The following is a 24,058-nucleotide window of genomic DNA, read 5'->3' on the forward strand; positions in this document are numbered from 1 at the left end:
CAATGAACCGGTCTTATCCATATATTATACTACCTTCTTCATCATCTTTTCCCCTTTGGTCTAGAGTTTGAATATCTGCCTTAGTTAGTCAAAGGTGATTATCTGAAGTGCCAGTTTTTCCTGTGCCTGGTATAGAGTGTGAAGCCTGAACACTGGGAAGTATAAGATTTTGCCTGAGGGGGCAGCTGGGTAGCTCAGTGGATTGAGAGCCAGGCCTAGAGATGGGAGGTCCTAGGTTCAAATCTGGCCTCACACACTTCCCAGCTGTGTGACCCTAGGCAAGTCACTTGACCCCCATTGCCTAGCCCTTACCACTTTTCTGCCTTGGAGCCAATACACAGTAATGACTCCAAGACGGAAGGTAAGGGTTTAAAAAAAAAAAAGATTTTGCCTCAGTTCCCATGGTTCTCTAAATCTGACAAAGGTGACTAGGACCTGATTCCCCTCCACTTTTTGCTAGGTTAGTCATGTGGCCAATATGATGATTTTTCTCAAGCATTCAAAGCATTAGTGATGTTCAGAGCATACTCACTCAGAATTGTCTATCTAACAGGGCTACTATTTCCTCCCCACACCCCAAAACAATAGAACTTAGTATAACTGGCTTGATCACCATTCATAATACATAAACTAATGTAGCAGCCCAGTCTGAAAATGAAAAATAAACATAGCACCAATGCCACATATAATTCATAAAATAGAATTCATGGAAAACTAATTAACCTCAGCAAAGTCCTTTCTATTTTTGACTCTTGTTTATTTGGAATGATGTAGTGGAAAGAGAACTGGATTTGGAATTAGAACACCTGGGTTCAAATCCCACCTTGGCTACTGTGAGATTTTAAGCAAGTTATTTCACCTCTCTGGGGCTATTTTCTGGTCTGTAAAATTGAAGACGTTGGAATAAATGATCTATAATATCTCTTCTAGCTCTAATCCTTTGGCTGAGTCATTTAGCCCCAGTTTCCTACCTATAAAATGCTCTTCCAGCACTAGAGTCTACCATAAGAATATGTTACACCATCATGGAGTTGCCTGGTAAAATATTTTGGTGCCCCCTAGAGGGAGTCTGGCATGTGAAAATGATCAAAACCCCAGTGAATCTGAAGGAGCCAGAAGAGTCCAAAAATAACATACAAATGTATATAGCGTTTTAATTCTTGCTATCAGTTTTATGTGGATGCCAAAGAGTGGAACTCATTTGCCTATTCCGTGTCTTCTTTCTTTTCACCATCCCCTCAAATATTTCCTTGTTTCAGGAGCTTCCTTACCAGACTAGGGAAACTCTAGGGAATCTTCTCCAGATAAACCATTTCTAGGGACATGCATTTTTATACTTATCAGTCTGAAATGGTCTGGGAACTTTCCATCATGACCCCTTTTCTTCCCAAAGTGATGATGGTGAAGCTGAAGAATGTGTGTGTGTGGGGGGGGGGGGAGCGGTATTGAAGGGTTTATATCTCCACCAACCCAAGTTAGATTTATAGTCTCTCTCTCTCTCTCTCTCTCTCTATATATATATATATATATATATATATACACATATATATGTATATGTATGTAATGGATGTATTATGTATGTATGTATAGGACTGCTATGGCCCCAGGCAATGAAGATTTTGAAACTTACCCCAGTGGTAGCAGAGCCTATATATATATATATAATGCTGATGGGTATTGGGAAGGCAAATGAGATAATAGACACCATGTTTTTTCATCTTTGAAGAGACAAGCACAATGTTTTTGTTTTAATTGAAATATGTTATGAAGCTGATAAATCCTGGGGAAAAAAAGAAAAAAGTTTAGCTGAAAATTTTTTAAAAAACCAATAATTTCTGCTATTAATCATAGACCACATTGTCAATTCCCTCAGTACCATTAAAAATGAAAATGAAGAAAAATAACTTTTAAAAATTCTTTTTATCCTGAGGTATGAGTTGTTGGGAGCCTTGTATTATTTTTTAAATTACTATAGTGACTGGATTCATTCCTAGAATAACAGAGAAGGCTTTAATGTAGACTACAGAGGATTCCATGTCTGCTAATCCAGGTCAGGATTTATGGAGACCTCATGTGGTGACAATAGGCACCACAGACTGTGTTAGCCATGTTGGGTATTAGAGAATCAAAAGGAAACACCAAGATCACAATTTTGTGGTAAAGTTAAACTCACTGAATCAGGAGTTAGAAATTAATGTTGCTCTAGATTACATTACCTTCTACAGCTTATAAGAACACTACAAAAATAATGAAATAATACTTAAAAAAACAAAAGTAACTAGATCATTTACATACACATTTCTATTTGGTTAACTTAAAAGTGTATGACCCAAGACAATTAACATGCCATGTCTCTCAAACTATAATTAGTTTTAGCTTTTCTGTTTTTTTTTAAATGAATTCTACTCACACGTGTAATACCGTCTGTGTCCAACTATATAAAAATTTCACATCATTAAAAAAAAACTGCACTTTCATAGACACATGGCCACAATTTATGTCAGTTACTTAGTGTTAGAAAAATACAATGCCTAAATTTTTGTTTGGGATCTTTCTTTTTGAAAAACCAAGAATAATGAATGGTATATGGGTATCAGAAAATACTAATATGTGCATTGACAAGTAACATAGACAAAGGAATTCTGTGTCATCACTGATGAACTCTACTCCAAAGACAGTCAAGTGGCATATTGAAAGGCCACAAAACCATATTGTGTGGGAAATGATTGAAGGACATTTATCTGAGAAAAGATAAGAAAGAGAGGGAGGAAACTAGTGGCTATCTCCAAATATTTAAAGGACTATTCTGTCGATAAGGTAAGTAGACTTCTTTTGTGTTTATTCAGAGGGAATAAGGGGCAGAACAAGGGGCAAGGGACATTTGAGGTAGAAAATTTTTGATTTAGTATAGGAACTTCATAACAATTAGGATAGTCCATTGGAATTTATTAGATTTATTAGATATCTTTGAGTGTCCTGAGGAATCACCTCTTCTCCCTCTATTCTCTGTATTACAGCTTCTTTCTGTCTAATCTTCCCCAAGTAAATCCCTATAGGGCAGGGACTGTTTTTGGTTTAGCATAGTGCTTGGCACAGGGTAAATGCTTAATAAAAACTTGTTGATTTACTGAACTTATTCCTAGATGTGTTCAAAAAAAGGGCATAGGTGTGTATTGGAGCATGTGTTTTAGAAAGAGGAAATTCATTAATTGGGTTGGAGCATATTGATCTAAAAATTCAATTTATGTGATGCCTGAAACTATCTTTTTGGTGGTTGATAAAGTTCATTGTTGTTAACTAAACTGTTAAGAAAATATTTTAGGAGCAACTGGATCACAGTGAATAGAGTGCCAGGCCTGGAATTGGGAGGACTGGGGTTCAAATGTGGATTCAGATACTGCCTAACTGTGTGGCATTGAGCAAGTCATTTAATCCCCTCTGCCTAACCTCCTTGATTTTCTGTCTTAGAGTAGTTACTAAAACAGAAAGTAAGAGTTTAAGAGGGGAAAAAGACAATATTTTATGCAATGATTTTTTTTATTAGAGAGATAGGCCAAACGACCCTCCCCCCCAGGAGATGGGGAAGGAAGACTCCTTAGGACCTTATTCATACTTCCTAAGTAACCTTGAACAAGATAATCTTTCTGTATTCCCAGTGTTAGAGTAGAAAGGACACTGGTTTTCTGAAAGGAGATTTTGGTTCAAATCAGAGCTCTGTTGTTACCTATGTGATATTGGGCAAGACACTTAATGTCTCTGAGCCTCATTTTCTTTATCTCTAAAATGAGCACAATTGACTTGAGTGATCTCCACAGCCCCTTCCAATCCTGTGATCCTATTTGTGAAATAGGTATGGTAACTGTCCGATTCCTTTTAATCCTCAAGGATGTTATAAGACTGTACTTGGAAATCTGCTTGCACAGTTCTGAAAGGAAAAATGAGATAATAAATGTTAAGTGTTTTGAACTCTTCAAATAAATGTAGCTACTAGGGCCTATGAAATCTAGAAAATTAAATTAGGAATTGGAGTACCCCAGGGGTCATAGGAATCTCAGAGGAGCAAAGTAAAGTATCTAACTAGCTTATATGGAAAATAATTTGGTATTTTTCAGCAGGAGACACCTTAAGGACATTTTTGGAAGATCTTGATTGATCATATCTCTACAAAAGGAACTAACAAACGGATAGATTTCAGAAGTCTCAAATAACGTCAATAAAGTAGTTTGAATACAACAAAGATCCGATTTCCCTTCCTAGTGTCAGAAGCCAGTTTATTTCTTATCTTAGAATAGCATCCAATCCAATCCATTCAAATAATATTTAATAAGCACCTACTACAGGAAAGACTGCTAAAATAATTTATTCCTACCTTGAAGGTGTTTATATCATGTCAAAGATCATTTGCTACGATTCATTCATTTATCATTTATTTGTCAACCCTTTATTAAAATAAAGTGTGCCTTATATAAAGCTTATTCTAGGCATAGGGGAAAACCTTAAGGTTTTGTAATTAAGATCTGCTTCTTTCTTGTCTAGGTTTTATGATCTGGAAAGTAGAGGGAGGGAGGGAGATGGAGGAATGTGCACATAAACAAATAGGCAATAATAACATTATAGAATAATTAGAGAGACTAGAATATGATCATAGGATGAAAGGTATGAAGGCTATATGCAAAGATGAAGGTGACTGTTGTTGTCCTTGGGCAAGATTTCAGGCTGGACAGCTTCCAAAGAAAGGAAGAGGCAAAGAAACTCTTTCAAAAAGAAAGAGGAAAATAAAATCCAAAGCTAAACCCTGAGATAAAGGATGCTTGGCTACAGTGGTTTGCTCCTTTGTTTGTTTGTTTAACTGTAAAAGATCAAAATCACTGGCCCTTTACCAATCTCTGATTTTTTAAGACTGTCCTTCAAAGGGTCGGGTTCTCAACAGAGAGTGTGCTGTTAAGAGTGTGGATAAAGAGAAGGGGTTAAGCGGAAGAGGCTAGCGTGTAGAAGGGAAGAATAAGGGAAGAGGGGCTGGGGGGGGGGGGCATCGATTTTGAACTTGTAGCAATCTTAAACTTTAAAGCTCTCCAAAAATATACACGTGCTTTTGTGTTTGTGTGTGTCTCTGTGTGTTCTCCCACAGATCTACTTCTGTAGATTTGTGTGCATATGTGTTTGATAACACTAAGCGATCCCCTTCAGGAACATGTGGTAAAAGCTGCATTAATGACTGCCCGGAGTATTTCTTCGCAGTAGTTCAATAAAGCTTGCTCCTTTTCTCGCTACAGCAACGGAGATCTCAACCAATTCAAGCCATCAGGTCACCTCTCTGAAGCTGAATAAGCTGGAGGTGGAGGTGGGAGGTGGAAGAACCTCTCTCCAGCCCTAACTCAACGTATGTTTGTGTATGCGCGCGTGTATTCGTGTGTGCCATCCCTGACCTTGTTCAACAGCTCTCCACAACCAACTCTCATCCTCTCTCTCCCTAGCGCTCTCACCTCGTTTCCAGCGAGGTACTCCTGGTTCAGGAGCTGCCCAGCCAGTGAGCTCGGCGCCTGTGGCTTTGGGCGTGGCCGGAGGGGGTGGGGGTTCCGCCGCTGGTATATAAGAACAGAGCGTGGTTAACTTCTCACTCGGTGTTATTTATTTGAGAAGTCCCCGGACGTCGGAGGCGGCTGTTGTGGCGGCTGCGGCGGCGACGGCGGCAGCAGCAGCAGCAGCGGCAGCGGCAGCAGTGACAGAGGCAGCAGCGGAGGCGGCGGAGGAGGCAGCCCAGCACCAGACAAACGTGGTCAAAAAGAGAAGGAGGAGAGGAAGGAGGATGGCTTTGGTGATGATGATGTTGTTCCCGGGCGCAAGAAAAAGCTGCTGCTCTTCCCGGGCAAACCTTGTATACTGAGAGAGAAAGCGGAATCTTCAGAGCGGGCCAGCAGGCTTGATTGAGAAGCATTTGCCTGGGTTTTTTGTTGTCCTTGTGCTAGACTCGCACGGTGCAGCGCCCAGCTGCAACAGCGAACAACTCCTGCCACAGCAAACCCACCTTTGCCTCTTTGGGGAATCGGAGACTTGGTCGCCTTGTGTATGCTGCGTCCTATTGTTTAGACTTTGGCTGGGGTCTCAGGAACCTGAAGAGCGAGCCCCCTCCCTTTTCCTCCACCCCACCCGTGGACTACCTCCCCTCCCCAAACTCCCTTTCTGGAGGAGGGAAAAGCAGCCTGGAGAGCTGAAGGAATTGGAACCAGTTGGGCTGCTCCTCATTGAAACCCCAGAGTCAGGTGCACTGTTGGGAATTGCGGACAGCTCATCTTTGTGGGGCTTCTTTCCCGGCAGGTTGTGAGGTGTCCGGGGGGCAAGATCAAACGGAGGAAAAAGTTCCTGGACTTTAAAAGGACCATCTTATTTTTCCCGGGTGACCACAAAGGGGTCCTCTCAGAGGGCCAGGGACCCCTCATCTGGTTCAACTAGATTGTTTCTACCTTTCCTATCAGGTGTCTGTTGCAGAGCTACTGTATCCGGGAAACAAGAGGGGGGTAACACACACACACACACACACACACACACACACACACACACACACACACACACACGACATTCAGCTGCTGTCTTTTCCTCTCAATTCATTTCAGCTCCGCTTCCTTGTGCACCCCGCAGCTGAGGGTAATACTGCCACGGAAGACCACAGGATCACTCTGGCCGAATGTTTAACCTAAATATCTCTACCTCTTGAAAATCATCTCCCAAAGTCTGTACTCATTCCGTCTTGAAGAACATTTCTTGCTAAACTTGGCTTTCTTAGTCCTCCCCACAAAGAGAGGTGTTAGAGAGCAGGAAAACCAGGAAGTCTATCTTTGGGAAATGACTATCCCTCCTGTTTGATCACCACCTAACAATTTTCCCTGCCCCCAGACTGGGTCTTGAAGAGGTTTGGAAGGTTGATTAGAGAATTTCTGCTCTTCACAGAAGTGCATGTGCGTTTTGCAAACCTCCCTCCTCGACTGGTGAGACTGAAAGCACTGCGCCCGGTGGCTGCCTTTGCTCTTGCGGCTGCAGGTTGTGGAAGGAAGAGTGCGTGAACTGAGCTGTGGTTAGCCCAGGAGCCTAACCTTGCCATCCACGGATTGCTTGTGTGGTTCTCTGTGGCGGCCACTGGTCGCAATGCAGTTTCGCAGGAAGCGTGCAGTTGTAGGCAAACGCGGATTTTGTGGCTGGTAGCTCCGAGGACTCGAGTTTGTTTCTGTGGCGGGGGCATTTTTTGCCTCCCCCTTACCGTGTTTTAGGTGACCTCCTTCTCCCTTTCCATCTCACTTCCTCACACCTTACACACACACTCTAAAACACACCGCCAGCAAAGGATAAGCAGGCAGCCCTTCTGATTTGCTGGGGTTGAGCGCCTGTGTATGTGCAGATAGGACACAGACCCCCACGCAGACATACACAGACTGGTTCTGCATCATCTTTGCCATCAGAGGAGAACAAGGAGTCTTAGGCTGCTTTTATCGACAACTTGATCCTTGGACAAGAGGGGACGCGTAAACCTTCCGACTTATTACCGGACTCTCACAAACCTTGGTGATAAGTGAAATCCTGCACTGTACTGTGTGATCACCGCAGACCTAAACTTCCCGAAGTCGCGCCCGCCTGGTGGAGGGGTGGAGATAGCAGGGGTTGGGAGGCGCGTGCGTGTGTTGCGGTGCTTTTATTATTATTATTATCATTACTATTATATTCTTCTTTTTTTTTCTTGTGTGTGGAAACTGCCCTCTGACGACGCTTTGAATCTGTACCTCCGTTTTTTTTTTTGGTTTTTTTGTTTTTGGATTATTCCCTGGGGGCGAGGGTGGGGTTGTGTCTTCCAAGGCTTGTTGGAGGAAGGAGAGACTGGAGGAGGAAGATGTGTGGCTTCGGCTTTAAGAAGCTGTCCCTGTCGTTGGGATTAGTGCTGGTAGTTCTGAGTGAGGTGGCACCGCAGTCTTGCCCGGCGCAGTGTTCCTGCTCCGGGAGCACCGTAGACTGTCATGGGTTGGCGCTGCGCAGCGTGCCGAGGAATATCCCTCGAAACACGGAGAGGCTGTGAGTAATGCACCCTATCCTTCTCCCTTGCCCCTTCCCAACCCCCTTCCATCTTCCTTGCCATCCCCAAACCAGCCACCTCCATCCTCTTCCATCTCCCTCCCTTACCTCCAAGAGTTTGGAACGGGACAGTTCATAGGATCATAGATGTGAAGCTGGAGCAGAATCTCCACTTCATTTTACAGATGATGAAACAGACCCAGGGAGGCTAAATGATTTGCCCAAGGTCAGTTCTTATGATCTTTAGGCATGATCCAGAAGAAGGAATTGCACTGAAGAAAGAGTAGCATTCCACTCACTGGCATTCTTTCCCGCCTCCCACCCCCAACTCAGCATTCCCTACCTAAGGTTGGGGAAAGAAGAGGTTGCACAGGCCATGAGGGCAGCTTTGGAAGAGGAGTGAGGGCCAAGTGCTGTGGAGCTCCTCTTGAGGTTTATGGGATGTGTGTTAGGCTTGCTCCTCTTGGCTCTCCTCTCTTCACTACCTTCACTACCTCCTACTTTCAATCCTGAGTTGGCCCGCGGGCGGGAGGGGGGTGGGGGTGAGTGCCGGAGAGAGAAGTGGACTCAATAAGGGAAATGTGACATTTTTACACCAAATCCAGTCGCTCCGTTGTTGTTGACACTCGCGGTTTGGTTTCAGGACCGCCTAGCTGCTATTCTCATCATGGGCTTGTGCAGCGTAATGTTAGGAGACATGAAAGAAGTTAAAACATTAGTCCCACTGCTTTGTGTTTCACACTAGAAAGAGGAGGGAGGGATAATGAGGGAGTAATGAGGTTGCTGGTCTCCCTCGGTCTGTTGCTTATCAAAGGACTGAAGGAGGAGGGAGCCAGCTCAGTGAAAGGCTGAAAGTCGCAGAATCAAGGAGAAAGTAATTCCCCCTCTGAACAGCCCCCCCCCTTCCCAATCTCCTCCCCTCCTTCTTCTGCTAATGTACTGGAAGAGGTTGTTCGTTAGGACTAGGCGTTTTTCTAATCAGGATGTACCTGAGAAAATGCCCAACAATTTGGGGTAAAATTTCCTCATTCCTAGACGAACTTTTAAAACCGTAAAAAAAAAAAAACAAAAAATCTTGAGTCTCATTGTAACTCATGTGGAGGAGCCACTCTGATGCCAAACGAGTGGCCACAGTGCCCCGAGATGCCTAACGAAGTCTGCCAGCTTCTTCATGACTTGACACCCGCCCCCCACCTCCCCGCCCCCTGCCATTTCTATCTCTCTTTTATGTAGCAGTTGTGTTTTTCTCCATCGGTACCCTCCTCGTCTTCTCCCTCCTTCAAACCCCAGAAGTCTGTAATAAAGAAATAAAGCCAGAAACCGTTTTGAATGGTCCACAAGATCATTGTATAGGTCTGCCCTGGTTCAGTGAAGTGAAGAATTGAGGCAATTATCTGTAATAAGCAATTAGTCGACGCTCCCCCTTCTTTCTCTCGCCTACCCAGGTTAAGTCCCTCCCCCCCATCCAGCCCGACATTTTCATCTACTTTTAGTCAGTTATTTTACTTTTTTTTTTCCTCAGGCAAAACTGTGTTTTTAGGAGGTGGTGGTGGAGGGAATTACCTGAATTATCCAAGTAATTGCCCAACACTTCCCTTCACTGGCCTCTGTTTGTGGAGCAGATGGGAAATTGACATTTACGACTGTTTATCTTTTCCCAAAATCTCTCTTAGGTTATGTAGAACTGTGGAAATTTCAGGTACTAGCCAACAAACCTGAAATATACAGGACAATTTTTCCATACAGGCACAATATTTTTTTTTTCTCATGAACCACAAATTATTTTTTGCTAAACAAATGGCAAAGATGCCAGATTTTGCCCTCCCCCACTTTTTCCTTTGTAAATGGCTTCCACCACTGGCCATCCTCCACTACTCCTCCACATGACTTCCCCAATCATCAGTTATGGGCAAGTTGTCTCCTTAGCAGGGATTTTCTTGTCAATATGTGATCCACTCAATTTATCCCTGTGAATTTTATGTTAAAGAACTTAATAGATCTACTGGAATAGTCTGGGAAAGACTGATAAGTTTAAGCAAACAACCTAGTGCTAATTTTCTGAAGAATGGGACAAGGATGTGCAAATGAAAAGAAGAAAACAGACCAGATTCAAAATTCTTTCTCACTTGCCATTTCATGCTGTTCAGAACAGTTTAAAGGTTTGAGTACAAACATGTCTTACTCAACAAAGAGAAACTGCACTTAGAAAAGAAATACCAATGAGTTTCAGAGCTCTGATTTTTTTTTTTGGGGGGGGGGTAGGGAAGGAAATTGTAAAGTGCTTCAGAAGGAAATTTAACCAGCTTGTCTTTTAAATACTAGTATTAAAAAGTATATACTTTGTACATATATAACAAAGTCAAAGGCAAGGCTCACTGCAATAGTGTTTCCTTCTATAAAGGAGTACATTCAGACCCCAGCAAAGCCTGGTTTTATTTGTAATGATTAGAACCAGGGAAAGTTTAGATTTTCAACTAAGATTCCAGAAAAGGAGGTAGTAACTCCAGAAGTAAAAGTAGTGCTGAAATCTGAACAAAAATGTCAGGGCCTGAATCTTATTTCCATTATTGCCTGTGTAAGGAGTTTTCACTTTACAGTCACAGTGGGGTTCCTTGGACTGCAAATGAAGAGTTTAGTTTTCATACAAACATAGGATTGTTGGAAGGTAAATGCTTGTAAATGCAAATCTTTGAAGTTTGTTCCTTTTGATGGCACTTTTTAACTTTGGCTTGCCTTGGGAAGTTTTTTCACAAGATGCAATGTGTTTTTTAAAAATGTACTTTTCAATGTTCTGCCTGGTCAGTTTGAGCAAATTGCTATTTTGACTTCTTAAAGAAAAGTTCTGAGGATATGCCTAAATAGTAACAAAGTTACATTATAATTTCTATATAAGTACAAAAATACTATTAATATCATTAGGAGTACTAGAAGAACTTTGAGAGCACTACTTGAGTGATATCAATCCTATTATACTTAATTTGAATCACAGTAATGTCAGAATGAATTAACTTTTCAAACTTTTCTTTGAAAAGTTAGGAAATACTTTTCAACTTCTTTTGAAATCATCTCCTCCCCTGAATTAGTTCTTAAACTAAACAGATGAAAATTGACTCCAATGAACATAAAATTCTTGCTTTTTTGGTATTATTTATTAAAAATTCAGAATGAAATAAAAGAAAATTGACTTTTTATCTCATTGTTCTTATTTCTCTTAGGGATTTGAATGGAAATAACATAACAAGAATCACTAAGACGGATTTTGCTGGCCTTAGACACCTCCGAGTTCTGTAAGTGTGAGTTTAATGCCTTGTGAAAATTTGCTTTGCAGTTGTATATTTTGTGGCAGCCTTTAAAAGCCTTCTCAATGCCACAAGAATAAACTGTAAGCTACATTTCTTTTCTATTCTTCCCTTTTCTAACATCATGTAAATAATACACTGATTTCAAGATACTCTTATAATTGTTAGAAGATTGCTATGGTATGGAGAACCATAATTTTTCATTATGAATTATGGTACTCAGTATCAGTATATTTTGGATTCGTAGTGAACTAGAAAAATAAGTAATCTGTGCCTGCAGTTTATGAAGGTGAAAATACTTTGTCTCCTAAAAGTAAAGATTTTGACAACAGAAGAATTGCTGTTATGCACTTTATTCCCAAACTTGAAACAGTCCCTCTATAAGCTCTTCAACTACAAATATAATTCTCTATATTTATTAAGAAAATAACCTTTTTTAAGAGTTGCTTACCTTTTAGGGGTTCTAGAGATTATGTTTATAATATTTAGTGAAATGTGTACCTTAGGGAAAATGTAGAATGGTGACTATTTCGGTATCCAATAGACTTATTGGTTGTGAGTGAATAATAATTTAAAATTTGTGTAACATAAAATTGTTCTTACCCACAGAAGGACTGTAACTATTTACATTATTTTGATTATATATATGTTATTGAATATGTAATTATGTTCAATGTCATTGTATTAAGAGATAGGCTTTTACTATATTTAGCCAAGTGCTGACATAAAACTATGAACTAAGAATTGTGGTATCACTGTATTGATTTTTTTTTAGTTAAAGGAAGAAAATATACACATATGTATATGTGCACATGTGTCATACATGCACACATGTACATATATGATCGCTTATATACACAAAATATGTGTATACACATGCATATATACACAAACATATTTTGCATATATGTTTGTCATACAACAATCACAAAACAACTTCAAGTTGATGTTCTTTAGGGCAAGCAGTATTCTTAAAAGAGGTTTAAGTATTTAAATGGTAGTTTTCAGCCACAGAAATTACCTTAGTAACTGCCATTAAATTTGTAAATTGTGTGTCTTTCTCTTGCTTTCATTCCCCCAAGTTCCATTATTAAGTTGCACAGTAGATCCTAAAAATAAGTAAGTAAAAACAAGAAGATTATAAGGTACTAGTTCCTTAAAATATGGTGTTTGATGATTCCTGTTGGAATTTAAATGCAATTTTATTTTTTTCATTTCAGTCAGCTAATGGAGAATAAGATTAGTACTATTGAAAGAGGAGCATTTCAGGATCTTAAAGAACTAGAGAGACTGTAAGTACTTTTAATTTTACATTAATAACAATATAACTTGACTTTTTTTATATTTAACTCAGATTCTAAGCACTTTTTCAAGAACTCCAGGCTCTGATTCCTGTACTGTTTATTCTAAAGGAATATATTGTTTTCTAGATAAATAGATAATAAGTGGAGATCTTGAATAAGTATTACTAAATAACAGGAAAAAATCAAAATACAGACTAATTTTCTAAAGAAGGATATTGACTTGGAAGTCAGTGGTTCTGTTTTCAATATACAGATATAGTTATACATTCCTCTTGCCATCCACAATATTTTATATTACTTGCCAACCCTAGGATGTAATGTTAGATTTTTCTTCTCATAATAGTTGATTTAATACGATATAGGAATTTTTAAAAAATCCTTAAGCATCTTAATTTGGTAGATTTTTGTCTTCTCATTTAGTGAATCATATATTTTCAATTCCTACTTTCTCTTAAACTTTTTTCTGTGAAAATTAATGCTTCAAATAAAATATCACAAAAGAATCAATTTTCACAATATTATTACACTTAGTGCAGCTTTTGACATTCCTTGTTAACAGGAAAGGGGAAAAAGAATTACACAAGTGGAAATATAAATGAATACTCTTATATTTATGTACTAAATCTTAGATAATTTGATAATAAGCAGATAAAAGCGGAATTTAGACTTTAATATGATAATTTTCCTCCTAATATTCACATATTTATAGTATCTAGATAAATGCACCTAGAGTATGAGGTATAGTGCACATTTCACTATTTATGTATGCTTGTCATATGCCTAACTGACTTGATCTCTAGCTTAAGTAGCATATATTACTTTTTTAGGATGAATGGATATATCTACTTTCTTTCCAATATGGAAATGATGTCATCAACTCCCAAATTAAGAACTTTAGCTTCAATTTTTTCTATACAATTTCAGTACTTCTGCTTTAGCAGAAAAGTAATTTTATATAGTTGGAAACATGAACAGAAACTTTTTACTGAGTGAACATAAATGGCTTCATGTAAGATCAGAAGTTCCCAGGGTGGGAGGAGTGAAACATGGTATTTATATGATATACTAGGATACATTGAAGTTCACTGAAGGCCCAAGGGCAAAAGTCATGTTCTCTTTATTACCCAAAAGTGAAGAAGAATGATTTAATCATTTTAAAAATTTTGGAACACTTATAGACCATAATTTTTTTTCCCTCTTGAACTTAATAAAACAAATACCTTTTATTTAACATTATACATTTCTATATATCATGATATATAACTTTTCTATTAAGTGTGCTGGTATAATTTGAATCTCATATACATATCACTACTTGAAACTGTGTTTCAGAGATATCTTATTTGGTTAATTCATTACATAATAATCTCTGGTTAGTGACTACTTGGAAGAGATCAGAATGCTCCTATGGTCTGATTGAAGATTTCTGGGATATGTGGTTCCAGTTCAAAGATCACTAGTCACCAGAGTCATTTTTGATTCATTCATTCCTTTTGGAAATATTTTATATAGGGATTTACCTTTAAGAAAGTAAATTTAAAATGAACAATTGTCTTCTTTTGTAATAGGTAGCATTTTGGACTCAGTCATTTTTAGTAGTCACTTATGATAAATTAATTTACATTTAGACTCTAGATTATGAATGACTTAAAAGTTCTGCTAAAATCTTCATACCTTAAATGTTATATCTTATTTTTATTATTTTATATTTTAAAATAAGTACAAATCAATATGACAATTCAATTAACTGAATCCTTTTCTTGTTCATTTGAAGGTTGTTAAATGTCTTTTTGAACAATTTTAACCATATTTTCCAAAAAAAAGATAATTACTTGCTTTTCTTATTACCTGAAATTTGATTAGGGTTATAAGTTGGTCCTATTTAAAAAAAAAAAAAAAACTTTTCCCCCCCTCCTGGGAATTTCACTTCATCCTAGAACAATTTTCCATTATACTAAGACTCAGTCAGATGTTGCAGGGTGGGAGGAGGATTTGTAATTTTGAATGAAAACTAATATATATGCAGGACCTCTTTAAATCAGCCCAGCTGTTGGCTAAGAGCAAATATTTCATATTTGTGAGGAAAAGCTGAGAAAATTCCTTTTGTTTACAACTGCCAAGTCCATCTGATGGAGGCACATTGTTATCTGACAGCCAATTCATCTCCTTGGGACTCTGGAATTCAAAACCATTTCTTAGGAAACTTGTGGATACACTTTTCAAATATTTCTCCTTTTGTATGTGAAATAGTTCATAGTTTGTGAGAATGCACACATTTTCCAAACTATGTAAGTCCTTTTGAAAACAACCATTTTGGATTTAATGCAGGAGCTTTCTATGTACAACAAAGAGTCCACCAACCCTGTGAGCATGGTCTTTCCTATTCAGTTTTGTTTTTCATTTGGAACCTGGAGCTTTTCAAAATTGTTTTTTAGAGATAAACTTGAAAGATTCAAAATGAAGTTTTGAAAAACAATGCAATGAGTTAACTACAATGATTACATGATCTTGTATCCTTCCTAAAAATCTTCAGGTGAATTTCTCATTTGTAACTTGCATCTTTAATAGATTAAGCTTGGGTTACTATAATTATGGCTAGTTTTACATTGTAATTACCATTCATATGTTTAAATAGTGTAGTGACTTGTTTGATTATCAATGTTTGGAGAACAGTATTTGAATAAAAAACAGTAAAGGTGATTGTATAAAATATTCACTCTCAAATTGTCTTCATTTTTACAAATAGATGGGAAACAAAAATAATTACATATCAGATCTTCTTAAATATATTCTCTTAAGGCATTTGGGGTTTTATTTTTGTTTTTGATTTTGGGTCATACTTTTTGTTGCCTTAATTACAACTTTGTCCAGGAAGAAAAACTTTGTCCAGAAGAGAAGCAGGACATATCTTGAGATGGAGGGTGGGGGGGAGGGTGTTGCCTAGCATTTGTATTCTTGCTACTAATTGTTTTTAAAAGTAACAATATCTGCAACCAAAATAATGTATCAATATAACTCTCCCATGTATTTTCCCATTGAGAAGAAAGAACACAAAACCAAAGAATTTCAATAAGATTTTGTTTGGATAGCAAGATGAAATTTAAATTTGGGGTTTAATAATATAAAGTACCCAGAATCAGATGTCACAGGTTCATCATTTAATATAGGTGGTTATGATTAAAGAATTCTATTCTATAGCACAACATATATACACATGATGCAGGGTTCTAATAGTCGATAGTAATAATAACACTAATGATAGCATCTCATTCTTAATAATGTTTTAAGGTTTTCAAAAAGTGTTTACTATATCTTTTTATCATTATAACAATCTAAAGAAACTTAGGCAGACAGAAGTTAAGTAACTTGTCCAGGACACATAGCTAGTAAATGTTGAAAGCTAGATTTTAAATTGTCTTTCTGACTCTAGGCATGTCACTATATTCACAGATCTATTGCAGTAACAAATTTTTCAGGAGATGATATATAAACCAACAATTATAATAACTTGCATTTGACATTAGGATAAAAGCTTGAGTACATGGCACTTGTGGATTATATTAATAGACTTCATGTTGTTTAAGCAAAAAGTTCAAATACAACATAATAAAATTAAGTGCTTAGGTGAAAATACACTATTAACTTAAGAAGAATAAAATTTTAAAATATTGCTGAAAACATTAAGTGCAAAGACATGCTTTTTAAATAAGTGTGTGTATTTGTGTGCATGTTAAAACATATAGGTATTGAAAATGACTTTTTTATCTGGATTAATTCTCAGCAAAAAAAAATAAATCAAGTGGGGTTTTATCTGGCAGTTTGTATTCTTTATTGATCAAAATATGTTCTCTCTTCAATCACACTGTATTTCATTGGACTAATAAAGTGCAGTGTTCTTCATTTACAGATTTATGGGATGATACTCCATGGAGAGAAGTGTATTTCATGTCTTTTTAAAAGGATCTTCTCCCCCTTGAGATTTTCTAATAGTGAAAATTAGGCTTTCATTTTCCCAATGAGTAGAACTGAAAATATTCCAATAATATTGAAGAGTATGGGAAAGTTTTGAGATTTTTTCAGAATTGTCATTTCCTTTGACAACATCATGACCTTTTATTCATTTGTGTGCTAAATATGAAAGGTGTATTACTGGACCACATAAATGAAAACTTCCACCACAAAAGGAAAAATCATTAATATCAGACTTTGATGAACTTATATTGCTACCAGTTTATATTTTTTCACAAGAATTAAAATGTGCAGAAATAAGGAAAAATATACATTCATGTATTGCATAATAGATATGAATATACCTATAAAATCTCAATTTTAATACCTTTGTATTTGCTATCATAAGCTTTAAAAACTACCCTTTGCCTTTTAAATGCTGTTTTTTATATGGAAAAAGGATCCTGACAATTGTATAGTAATCTACTAAAATAATTACATAATCTAATTGGTGATGCATTTAAAGATGTTGGTTAAGATTATGCCACATATTCATATTTGCTTTTAAAATCTAAATAAACTTATATAGCATGTCGAATCTGGATTTAGTAGACATGATAACCATGGGTCCTGATTGATTCCATTTTGAAAAATACATTTAAAAAAAGGATTCTGAATACACACACTCCCCCATACCTGATGGCTCAGAATGGAAGAACATGAATAATTGCTTCTTTCCTAAATTTCAGTTGTAGGTAGCTCATAGTGTTCAGTGAGCTCAGGGGAGGAGTATGTATGTTGTGGAAGAGGTCTGAAGGAAACATCAGTTATTCCTTGTTCACCAAGGAGATGAAGAATCCCTTTTCTCGTAGCTAATCCTACATCACTTAACAGAATACATTCATTTTTCTTGGAGCAAGGACAAGCTCAAAGTGCTAATCTCCTTGCAAAAAAAAAATTACAAGTTCTGTCTAAAAAGTATTGTACTTGGACACCCGCACACCTGGATTTAAAATGACTAGCCATTTTTTGAAGGGCTTCTTTAACAAATTACTTAGCTCTCAAATAATGGCATGAGTGCTGAAGATATGAGGCAAAAATACTGTAAATCATCAGCTATGTATCTATGCCTGACATTTATGAAATATGGGAATAATTTCTATTGTAGAAGTATGAACAATATTGCAGTAGCCTAACACAAAATGTCCCATTCTTTCAGCTGACTTGTGAGCTTCAAAAACTTGTACATGCTCCATGTTACTTTAAATAGTATATTTTATTCATCTATGAGAGTTTCTCATGGGACCCTTTTTATAGGCCTAGAAGTTAAATTGTGGTGAGAAGTCCTATTTGCTTTTTGCAGACCTTTTTCTAAATTCTAAAGCAGCAAGGCTGTTTATTTTTCCCACATCTGTTTTGTGCTCATCCTTTGTGAGGATCCAGTGTTTGCTGGATGCTTTCTTTTATACATACTCTGAAACGAACAGTTTAGTTTGCACTGTTACAATATATTGTGTAGAGGCAGAGATTGTTAAATGTTGTACTTGTAATTGTATATCTCACTAATTTCGAGTATCTTTAGATTAAAAACACTGTTGGTTGAAGTCTACTTTCTTGACTTAGTTTTTAAATTACAAAACCTGGGAGCTTTTCTGACTGCTTATACTTTAGTTTTGATATGTATTACTTGTGTCTTTTTTTTTCTGAAAACTATCTTCCAGCCTGGTATAAATATTGCTAATAGAATGACTAAACTGAAAAAGATGTAGCCATTCTTGGAGAAAGACATGTATGAAAAAGGCTCATTCAAAAACCTACCTGTTAAATTTGAGAAGATTAAAATAAATGTCTCTTATTTTGTAACACATCTAGCTATTGCTGGCATAGTCAGTGCATCAGCCTATGGATAGGATAATCTGTCTGTCTGTCTTTCTGTCTGTCTGTCTGTCTGTCTGTCTCTCTCTCTCTCTCTCTCTCTCTCTCTCTCTCTCACACACACACACACACACACACATTTGATGGTGATTCTAGTTAGGCAAAGTTTTCAGGCTTGATTCCCCCAAAATGTTCAAGGGGAATTGGGTATAGGACTTCATTGAGGCTAGGAAGTTACCTTCCAGGCCTTGGAAAAATTAACTTTCCTTGTTATATGAAATATGATCCGATGTTCTATACACTTCACCTTGTATCTCCCCATGCTATTTCATAGAAGTTACTGCTCTAGAAAGTTATTTAGGATTTTCTGTTATTTGAGCTATTGAAAAGGGAAACATATTGAACCCGACCTTTAGCAAGCATATATACAATATAATTTTCATTCTTTTATTTTTTTCTTTTTTAGTAGTATATTATTAATAGGAAGTGAAAATAATTTTCAGGGATGGATTTTTCATCTTTTTTGGGTAGGTGGAAAAATGCCAACAGGAAAAGGAACAACAAAAACCCAAATGTACTGAGAAATGTATGGGTCATAATAGGGAATGAAATAAAACAAGTGGTCTGCTATATATAAAGTTAGCCTTGGAGTCAGGAAGAATTAGATTCAAGACTTGTCTCCAAGACATGCAGGTTGTGTGATCCATGGACAAATTATTTAACTTTTTAGTGTCTGAAGGCAGCCCTCTAAGACTCTTCTACCCATTTGATAGCCATAGAAAAAATGACAGTCGCTGACCTGCTTCAATGGAAGTAATTTCAGTATCAGCATTTCCCCACTCTAATGAAGTCATAAATCTGGGCCAAAAAAATAGTACCCCTTTTAATTTCTCTACTCTGCCTTCTCCATCCAGTAGAAAAAGGGTTAGACTTTCTCCAAATGCAACTTGCTCAGAAATACTATTCATGGATATATCTTAAACATTCTCAGAATTAAACAAAGCTAAGAAGTTATAATTAAGCAAAAATTAAAAGTGCAAAAGACAACAAAGAAGGTGGAAATGTGAAGCTTTCTGTCCATAATAGTTATAAAAAGGAAGTTAGAAATATCAATCATGGGAACACAGTAGTTGTTTTCATTTTTTTATTTCAAACAAGTCTAAGTAAGTTCAAGGGAAAGGTATATCAGAAGTCATTTGAATATAGGTGCCTAAGTAACAGGAGCAGTTGGCAGGGAATATCTAAAAGACTTTGTTAGGTGGCATCTCAGAGACTATCCATTAAGTTCTCTCCCAGTAACACATTCAAAGAAAGCACAATTAAGATCAAAAAATTTTTAGAGTTCTTCCTAACTTCTTCTCCTGGACTAAGGCAAAACACTTTCATCTTGCCTTTATGTGGGAGAATGATTTGGAAAATACACTCTGAATAGACATCACAAGAGCTATGAATCAGTCATGGTGTGAGCATGATATGGCAGTAGAGAGTTAGGAGGCAGAAGGGAAATGCATCAATGCCATGCGTAAGGACATAATTCCATGCCATTTCCTGAAGTGGGATGTCAGGATGTCATTCTCCATCTTTGTACATCTTGCCTTCTGCATAATTGAGTGTGAGTGCTCTGAACAATGGATAATTGACCCACCTGGTTTGATTAAATGGAACTCCTGTAGGTTTCTATTTGTTAGCATCCATTCCCCTTGCTTATGCCCTTAGTTCATTCTGTGCAGTTTCATTGTTCTGTGGCAGTCAGTCCAATTTTAAACTTCATTGATTCATTTAAAGCGGAGGGATTCTTTTGATACAGTCATGCCTAGATTTAGCAGAGATGTATTTACTGTTATAGATAATATAGTTTTGTTGTCATGCTAAAAATTGGCTACTAAAATCTTCACTATCTTGAAAACATTGAGAGATTTCTTTTTAACCAGCTGTCAGAGAATAGAAAAGGCCAAAGGGATAGGGAAACAAGCAGACAATTATTATTTCTAAAAGGCAATCAAAGAGAATATCCATAGTTATTGATCCCCTAAGTCTACTTTCTAATCTTTATGAGAATATTCTACACATATGTTGAGGGTATCCTTGATGGAAACAGGCTTTCACAAATGATTCTCTAGTGCTGTCCATCTCTTTATAGATATAATTGACTCAGTTGCCAAGAAGACAAGACCCCATTATGTTTTCTCATTCCTTGATCACATAAAACCATTTGACTAAGTAGATAAAAATGTTTCTCATATATATGTGTATTTATCTGTTTCTGATATATATATATATATATGTATATATATAAGACTTCATAGGAAAAAACAAAAAGATGATTGGATTTAATAATCAATTATTATCAAGACAGGATTTAAACATAGTTTGTGACTCTGCTGGAGGCTACCCTCCCCAACACTCAAAAGAAAGAGAGATCACATATAGATAAGAAGATTCATCACATGTATAGATGACATTATGCTGATTACTTCAGACTCCAGAATGTTTTCGGGCTTCCTCAATGAAATATATAATTACTCAAGAGAGATTGAATAAACAGTTGAGAGAGAGAAAACTAGATAAAAATATGCTTGCTGTGCAGACTTGGACATGATGGCTTGTCCATCTAAACTGATTTACTCAGTTAGCATTGAACATATCAGTACTAATAAAGAGAAGCTGTGCCTACAATTGAAAAATAGCAATAGAGTGTGCTGAATTGCATTTGGGAAATTACACAATGTTTTCAATGATCTTAAACTGCTCCTCAGCCAAAACAAATAAACAAAAGTATAACAGAAACATTCTTCCATCTCTCTTATATGTTTCAGAAACATCGAATGCCATAGTCACTGAATAATCACCATAATAATAGCTAATATATATATATATATGAATCTTGCAAAGCATATTTTAAAATATGAATTAATTTTAATCCTCACAACAACCCTGGGAGGTAGGTACTATTATCATTATTCCTATTTTACAGATGAGGATAAAGACTGTCAGAGGTCAAATGACTTGCCCAGGGGCACACAGTAAGTTTCTGAGGTCAAATTTGTATTCCATTGCTCTATCTACTGTGACACCCAGAAGCCTCTGAAGAATCAAGGTTGCATTAAGTTCCAAAGAGGCATGGAAAGAAACATGGTAGGCACAAGTAAGCCGTAATATATTTCTAGTGCTGACAAGACATGCTGTAAGGGAAACGTGCCTTTGGGAAAAATAGAGAGCTGGATATATAACTGTAAAAAGAGATGATAGTACATTTTGGTACCTATGAAAGGTTTTTTTTAAATGGAGGCAGGTTTACCATATGCTGGAATGATCCTCTGTGGCAGATTTGTAGAAAAACATGGACAAAATGTGAAGAGGAAGAAAAGTCATGCATAGGTTGCCATTTGTACTAATGGATGAAACAAGTTGAAGAAATCACATTAAACCATTAAAATAGTAAGATCTCATCAGAATCTTTACCCTCAAAAATAATTTATTTTATATTTTACACCTTTATTTTAGTACTTGAGATGATGTTTTCTATACTTCTTAATTCTCCTTTGCTTTAAGGCTCTGTGCTCCAATGACTTTACACTATATTTTTTCTAAATATTTAGTATCACGTTCTTAAATTTTATTTTGAAAATCAAATCATGTATTAAACTTATGAATTGTTTAAAGCTGATGGGGAGAAAACAAGAAAAGAGGGTTCAAAGTGTGTTGGTAGAAAAAAGGACAATATTTGTCACTGAATTCAATTGAATATAAATCATGGAACTCATGGAAAACATAGTCTCATTTAAATTTTGAGTTCTATTTTCCTTTCTAATGAATCTTAATGCTGAAATGTTTAGTGCTTGACTTGAGGCAAGAAATGTATAAAAGCTTCAGCAAATGAAATGTAATTATAATTTTAAACTTTCTGAGTTGTAAAGGAACATGTTTTAATGTGAACATTTTAGGTTCCCTCTCACTTTGGGATGGGTTCTCAGATAATTATTATCTGTTGATGCAGGATAAATCACTTAAGTCATTTCAGCCTCAGTTTCCTCTTCTGTAAAAGGACTTGATTACCTCTGAGGCCTCTTCCATGTTTAGTTCTGTTATCCAATGAGACTTCCATTTCACATAACTGGAATATGACTTGAATATGGAAAACTATATATAAAGGCACTATAAAGATCCCCCCCCTCTTTAGATAATCAATTGATGTTTATAATTATAGGTATAGATCCCATTACCTAAAATTCTTCACTTACTCACCTGAAACATCCTAATTTATCTTCCAGTTGATGAAGAATCCAAATTAAAACAATCCCTTTGAAAAGCAAATAGTCCTGAATGGGTTAAAGGGTGCCTGTTAATTATACCTAAGATAAATTAAATTTGTCAGTCTATGCTAATGGTTAACTAAGACAATATTAGAAGAGTATACACTTTAGGGAAGAACAGGCCTCAATGAGTTAGTAAAATGTAGAGTTGTGGTCTTCCAGATAATAATAGAAGGAAGAGAGCTCTTGGAACAATGTGGAGAACAGGGAGAGAAAAGAACTCCTTGTGGTGAAAGAGAAGCAAAGGGGAGATGGAAGAATGACAAAACAAACAAACAAACAAAAAAAAAACCAAAACATGAATATTTGAAACAGGATTATCCTTAAATGAATCATACCTCTTTAAGATACAATTTCAACAAATAAGGAAGAAAACCAAATTATTCCTCATGAGTTCGTTTGGAAGAACCTCCTTAATATTAGTGCTAATTTACACACATTGAAGGGGAATTATGATATCTTTAATGCTTTATTGGAGAGAAATTCTACAGTATTTCTTCAGTTCCTCAGTGTGTTATGAAGGTAAACCTGGATTCTTGGAGATTAGACAAATAGAGGACATGTGTTTCCAAAATGTTTGTGTTTTCTACCAATTTGGGAAAATTTCAAGTATAAACTATCTTTTGTGTTTGAAAATGTCAGATACTATAGTCATAAGTCTGAAACATTGTAAGCACAAAAAGAGAGAAGTGATTTAAAATAAGCTATTGCTCTATAATTTCTGTTAGCTATAGCTCTAGAGCTGAAAGGGATCTTAGAGATTACCAAGTCTAGCCAACTCATCTAGATGAGGAAATTGAAACCCCAAAAGGTTGAATTTGACTTCTATATGGTGGCAAAGGCAGTAAATTTCAAAAGGGTTATAATTCAAGTTCTTTTTGTTAGGACACAGTATTCCATTCTAATTGTTTACACTTTTCATCATCAATAAAAACATTTTTAAAAAGCATTGAGTATCTTTACTGTCTATGGTTCTAATTTCATAGTCATTTACTTAAAACAGAATGAAAATCATTCATATTTTCTATTTCATCATAGCATCTAAGAGTTGTAAGGACCTTCCTATAACCTATACTATAAACTCAGTTATAAAATTTTCTGTAGATGATCATCTAACTTTTCTTCAATTCATCCAGTAATGAATGAGGCTATCATTGCCTTATGAGGCTAATTTTATTATATGTACTACCAAAGCAAACACTATGAGCTTATTCTAAAATTCCTTTTTCTTTCTTTCCATTGGTTCCTTTGGAGCTATTCAGGG

At 36.6% G+C, this 24,058-nt stretch overlaps 1 protein-coding gene across 4 annotated transcripts in view; it reads left to right on the forward strand.

Annotated features, from left to right (window-relative positions):
* Positions 1-5,602: 5,602 nt before the first annotated feature.
* SLIT2 (slit guidance ligand 2) overlaps positions 5,603-24,058 on the forward strand; it is a 392,002-nt gene continuing 373,546 nt past the window's right edge. For all 4 annotated transcript variants that reach the window (XM_007496674.3, XM_001368444.5, XM_056802468.1 and 1 more), the window contains exons 1-3: positions 5,603-8,055; positions 11,271-11,342; positions 12,575-12,646. In XM_007496674.3, the coding sequence (XP_007496736.1) occupies positions 7,877-8,055; positions 11,271-11,342; positions 12,575-12,646 (323 nt within the window). In that variant the 5' untranslated portion in view covers positions 5,603-7,876. The remainder of the gene's footprint in view (positions 8,056-11,270; positions 11,343-12,574; positions 12,647-24,058) is intronic.

Source organism: Monodelphis domestica, chromosome 6, assembly GCF_027887165.1.
Source record: "Monodelphis domestica isolate mMonDom1 chromosome 6, mMonDom1.pri, whole genome shotgun sequence".
Lineage (NCBI taxonomy): Eukaryota > Metazoa > Chordata > Mammalia > Didelphimorphia > Didelphidae > Monodelphis > Monodelphis domestica.